This window comes from Solanum tuberosum, unplaced genomic scaffold (genome assembly GCF_000226075.1).
Source record: "Solanum tuberosum cultivar DM 1-3 516 R44 unplaced genomic scaffold, SolTub_3.0 scf00600, whole genome shotgun sequence".
Taxonomy (NCBI): domain Eukaryota; kingdom Viridiplantae; phylum Streptophyta; class Magnoliopsida; order Solanales; family Solanaceae; genus Solanum; species Solanum tuberosum.
The window spans coordinates 23,339-28,975 of NW_006239514.1; the positions used below are offsets into that span (position 1 = coordinate 23,339).

Below are 5,637 nucleotides of genomic sequence, written 5' to 3' on the forward strand. Positions count from 1 at the left end.
TAAGTTATCAATGTAACTTTTGTGATATATGGAATATTTTTGGGGAACATCTTATAAAATAATAAATAGTTCAACATGAGTTTAAGATGCGAAAATAAAGAATTTTTTCGAGATCTTTCAAATTCTTTTTCATCTTTAATTAGATCTTTGAAATTCTTTTTCATTTTTAGTCAAAGATATTTGAAATTTCTTTAATGACACGATGAAATATAAATTGAAATATATGGGGTTTCAAATTTTAGGTTTCATGAAAAAAAATATTTTGATAAAAAGTGTTTTCTGTTTTTAAAATATCATTTGGTGTGAATTTAGAATAGATTTTTCTACCATCCTTTTCTTGAAAAATTGTCATTTACGATTTATTTTATCACCCTTTTCTCTCTCTCCTTTTTGTTATCCATAGGTCTCAACTGAATTTGTCTCTGGTGGACTAGCAATAATAACGACTATGTGTTAACCCTAGATAAATTTGAATTGACTACGTGAATATTCACTAATTTTGCTATTTGGTATAACTCAACATAGATAATTAACTAATACCATATATATTTTTTCTATATTTTACGTCACATTAGATGTTTTAGATATGACATAAGACACTCCTAAAAAGCATAAGACCTAACTTAAATTTGTTATAATGACAAACGTGTATAGGTGAATTGAGTTTGATTTGTATTTTTAAAATAATTTTTGAAGTCTTCATTGGTAAAAAAATATATAGTAATGGAAATGGAGTTATTCTATAGATTCGTAATTTCTAACTATTACCACCTTTCATGATAAGTAGACGCTCCATTTATGTTACTACATGAGTTTAACTCTTTCTGAATATATATTTCTTCAAATAAATATCTTTTTTACGTCCTTATGCAATATAGTTGGAACCAAATAATTCACTTGTTCTTGTATCTTGATATGTTGTTTCTTTTCATTTGCAATTATTTGGAACCAAATATTTTTTTAATTCTGGTATTATATGATCACATATGCATGATATTGAGTTGAACTGATACAATCTTAAATTTGTTCAGAAATAAAAGATGGAAGGTCATAGTGACATGAATGAGAGAAAAGAAAGTTTGATTAATGTTGTGATAGGAGGATCTGGAGAGGAAGAAATAGAGAGAAGTTCTATCGGTGACAACATAACTGGTGGTGCATCTGTAGATGAACGTGGTGAATCATCATCGAAGAGGAAGAAACCCATTAGGCATAATGCCGATCAGATTCAAGAGCTTGAATTGTAAGTATAATTCTAATTTATTTTGTACTTGTTTAATTTCTTGTTAATTTTGATTTTTTGATCATTGTTTATTTTATACCATTGGGAATAGGTTTTTCAAAAAGAATTCACTTCCTAACAAAAAAGTACGACTAGAACTTGCAACAAAATTATCCATGGACATCAACCAGGTGCAAAATTGGTTCCAGAATAAAAGAACCCAAGTGAAGGTGATGCATATCACATTTCTTTCCCCTAATTTATGGTTTTCTTATGTGAAATTTGTATAATTGATTATAAAAATAAATTGTGCTATTTTATCAGTTGCAATTGGAATTGTACGAAAATAAGACTCTAAAGCAAGAAAATGACAAGCTTCGCATAGAGAATATTGTAATGAAGGAAGCCCTAAAAAATTCAATTCGTGACAATTTTAAAGAAAACATTGATGAGAATCAAATAAAGATTGAGCATGACCAATTGGAAGATGAAGTTAAATGGCTTACCGCCCAAGCGTACAAATCAAGCTTATTTAATAAAGATGTAGTGCAGGATAAGATGGTGTTATTGAATCTTGCTATGGATGCCTTGAATGAGCTTTTTAGGCTGTATGAGAATGATAAACCTCTTTGGGTAAGCAGTTTGGATGGAGGTGGAGAAACATTAAATATTAAGGAATATGCTCGATTGTTTACCCTATTAATTGGCACGAAACCTGAGCATTTCACAACGGAAGCCACAACGGCATCAGGTACAGTGGCTGACACCAGTTTGGCATTGGTGAATACACTAATGGATAAGGTACGTAGGCTCTTCATTTTAAATTCAATGTTTTCCTCTGTCTCATTTTTTAGAACTATCATCTCCTTACCACCTACCCCTTATTTGATGTGAATAATTAGTTCTTTTTATTTTTATTCTTTTTAATTAGTTGTACTCTTACTTTTACAATATTTGACATATCTTTTTATTAGTTTTTTTTATTGGTGCTTCTATTAGTTGTTGCATATTATTTTAATCAATCAAATTTAACTTCAAGTGATGAAGACAAGTATGTGTTGACATGTTATATTTTTATTTTTTGTTATGTACTGTATTGTATATATGCAGAGGGAGTGGGTAGAGATGTTTCCATGCATTGTTGGAAAAATATATACTACTGATGTGATTTCCACTGGCATAGGTGGAAATAAGAGCGGTTCTCTGTTATTGGTATTTCTATTTACTTATTATTTTGATGAAAATTACATATCTTATTTATTTTATTTTTCCATGCACTAACAACTTGATAATAATGATTTGCAGATTAAAACCGAATTGCAAATCATTTCTGACCTAGTTTATGTTCGCGAAGTACAATTTCTTCACTTCTGTAAGAAACATGCTGAAGGTGTCTGGGCTATCGTCGATGTGTCTGTTGACACAATTCAAGAAGGTTCACAATAGAGCGAAATTGAAAATTGTCGAAGGCTCCCATCTGGCTGTATTTTACAAGATATGCCAAATGGTTATTGCCATGTAATTCAAAATAAATTATCTTTTTATTTTACATGTCATAGGCCTTTATATTTTTTAAAATTCAATGAGCTAGATCGCTCATATTTTATTAATTTTAATTCTTGTTGATTTATTTTTATTGATTTTTTTTATTAATTACAATCTATGTATTCATTGTAGTGCTTTGTTCTCTATCTGAATTTTTCTTTATTTATTCGGAATTGAGAAAGAACAACTTTCTTCTAGCTTTGAGTAATGCAACTATTTAGTAATTGTTTTGAAACATACTAATATTCTTTCTTGATTAAAGAATTTTTTTTTTATTCTTCACCTTCTAACCATGCAATAAAATTCTAATTGTCTAATTTTTCTATGCTCACTTTCAAATTTATATATTTAGATACATTAATTTTTCTGCAATTTTTTGTTTACATGTATCCTCGCATCATACCAAAGGCAAGACCTAAATATTTTACGCACTCCCTCCTTCCATATATATTGGCAAGACCACTAGAAATCTTTTTTGAGGATACATTCCTTATGATTGACTCTTTTATTTAATGGCTGAATTTTTTAAGTTGTCTCCAATAATGGCCATTTTATTTTAATTAAGCTAATATTTCATGCAAGTTCATATTTTTCTCTCTAGTGATTTTGTAATATTGATGAAATATTTTCAGGTTACTTGGATTGAGCACATGGAATATAATGAAAATCTTGTCCACGATTGGTATCGCCCTTTGATAAAGACTGGTCTGGGATTTGGTGCTCAAAGGTGGATGGCTACTTTGCAAAGACAATATCAGTTCTTGAAAGTGATGAAGTCAATTATTGATCCCATTGGTAATCATGCATAGAGGTTCAATTATTGTGCCATTTATTTTTTATACTTTTGAATATTAAAAAGAATTGATTCTTATGTAGCTTTATTTGTGGCAGTTGATTTAAGTGGTGAGAGAGGTATACGGATGTTGGCTCAACGCATGCATTTTTTTATACTTTTGAATATTAAAAAGAATTGATTCTTATGTAGCTTTATTTGTGGCAGTTGATTTAAGTGGTGAGAGAGGTATAAGGATGTTGGCTCAACGCATGACGCATAATTTTTGTGCGGGGGTTTGTGCAACCGCTCACTATTGGGAAATAATTCAACTAGAAAATGAAGAAAATTCCAAATTAATGATGAGGACGAAAATCAGTGACCTTGGTGAATCGACTGGTGTGGTGTTAAGTGCTACAAAGACAATTTGGTTACCACTGAAACACCAGCGTTTGTTCAAATTCCTCACTAATGAACAAATACGGAGCCAGTGGGATGTCTTGTCTAATACTTGTCCCATGAAACGATTGATCAATATTTATAAGGGTCAAACTGTCGACAGTAACATTTCCCTCTTTTTTCCTCATGTGAGTGGTTAATTGTAGTGTTTTTTTGGATACATGATTGAATTTAGTTTTTTTAATTAATTGTTAATTTATGAATAATCTTTTCTTTTGATTCGGACATGTAAGGTGATGATTCTGGTGCTAATCGAGTGGTTTTGCAAGATACTTGCATGGATGCAACTGGATCTCTTTTGGTTTATGCTACAATTGATTCACAAGAAATTAATACCGTGATGAAAGGGGGAGACTCTTCTTGTGTGACTCTCTTCTCAAATGGAATAACAATAGTCCTGGATTGTTTTCAAGATTTTTTTACAACTAATAACTATAATGTTATTTCTGGGGAGATGAATAATGGGTTCGGTGGTGGATCGTTGATGACTACCAACTTTCAAATTGTGGGGAACATCTTTCCAGCTACAACTCTTTCTATGGAGTTGGTCAAAGAAGCAAATGCACTCACAAACAATTCATAAGATCATGAGTGCTCTTAAATGCAAGTGATATTTGAAGACTATCTACCATCCATTGATATGTTATGTGTTTTGAGTCTCTACTATCTTTCTTGATTTGGATCATCATATTATTAGATTGTACTATTTTGAGTTTATCTAAAAAAATCATATTGATATTTGATTCTCTATTGCTTATTTGATTTTGTTTTACATTAATGTTCTTGATCTCAAGCCAACTTTATAATAATATGAGCGAAAATTAACTTTTTTGTTAAATTAACAAAATTTTGAATCTCACATTTGTTATTAAATACTATCATTTCGTATTGAACAAACACATTCACCTAATAAATATAATGTAGCTTATCGGGAATAAAAATGATTGTATCATTTATATAACTTTGAAGTGACAACTTCGATTATTGGCTAAGTGTTGTGAAGTAACGTTTAACTATTTGAGATTTATAGAAATTTTGAAGTGGAAGCATCCTGAGGAATATGTTTGATAAATTCATTATCATCATAGATTACTAGTAATAATAAAATGTAAATATTGGCTATATTTTCAACATAAATAAATAATTATTATGTTTTACTTTCAAATAAATAAAAGGGAAAATGCGTGATTACACCCCAACCTGAACTACACAAAAAATTTCAAGCACACACACTTTATATTTGTGGGAGTTTTATAACCCCTTGAACTTTTTAAAAGTTGAATAAATATTATCTTAACTACTGACTTGGAACAAATTCAACTATATTAGAAGAGTGAGTTCAAAATGAGTTGCTCGGATGGTAAGCACCTCTCACTTCCAACCCGAAGGTTGTGAGTTCGAGTCACCAAGGGAGCAAAAAGGGGTGGGAGCTCCTAGGGAGGGTAAAAAGTAAAAAACTAAAAATAAAATAGTTCAAAATGAGTATCAACATGTTCGCTTCCTATCATTCAATTCATATTCGAGGGCAATTGTGACTATTCAACTCTCTCTAATTTATGCTTGCAAATTTTTGTGTCACTAGGAGTAGTAATTGCAGTCTTTCTAGATTGGTACCTTTGGACACATATTGATATGACTT

At 30.5% G+C, this 5,637-nt stretch overlaps 1 protein-coding gene across 1 annotated transcript; it reads left to right on the plus strand.

The window, feature by feature from the left end:
• The first annotated feature begins 1,040 nt into the window (after window positions 1–1,040).
• LOC107058675 (homeobox-leucine zipper protein ANTHOCYANINLESS 2-like) lies at window positions 1,041–4,581 on the plus strand. The gene is made up of 8 exons (XM_015304680.1): window positions 1,041–1,243; window positions 1,335–1,413; window positions 1,547–2,023; window positions 2,333–2,434; window positions 2,528–2,638; window positions 3,400–3,562; window positions 3,644–3,679; window positions 4,232–4,581. Exons 1-8 carry the CDS (start codon window positions 1,041–1,043, stop codon window positions 4,579–4,581), a joined length of 1,521 nt encoding a protein of 506 aa, XP_015160166.1.
• The last annotated feature ends 1,056 nt before the right edge of the window (window positions 4,582–5,637 follow it).

Excerpts from the sequence above, each read along its gene's own strand:
- LOC107058675 (XM_015304680.1), top strand. The coding sequence starts at position 1,041 with ATGGAAGGTCATAGTGACATGAATGAGAGAAAAGAAAGTTTGATTAAT. Across the intron at positions 1,414-1,546 it reads TATCCATGGACATCAACCAG|TTGCAATTGGAATTGTACGA; the intron begins GTGCAAAATTGG and ends CTATTTTATCAG. Across the intron at positions 2,435-2,527 it reads AGAGCGGTTCTCTGTTATTG|ATTAAAACCGAATTGCAAAT; the intron begins GTATTTCTATTT and ends AATGATTTGCAG.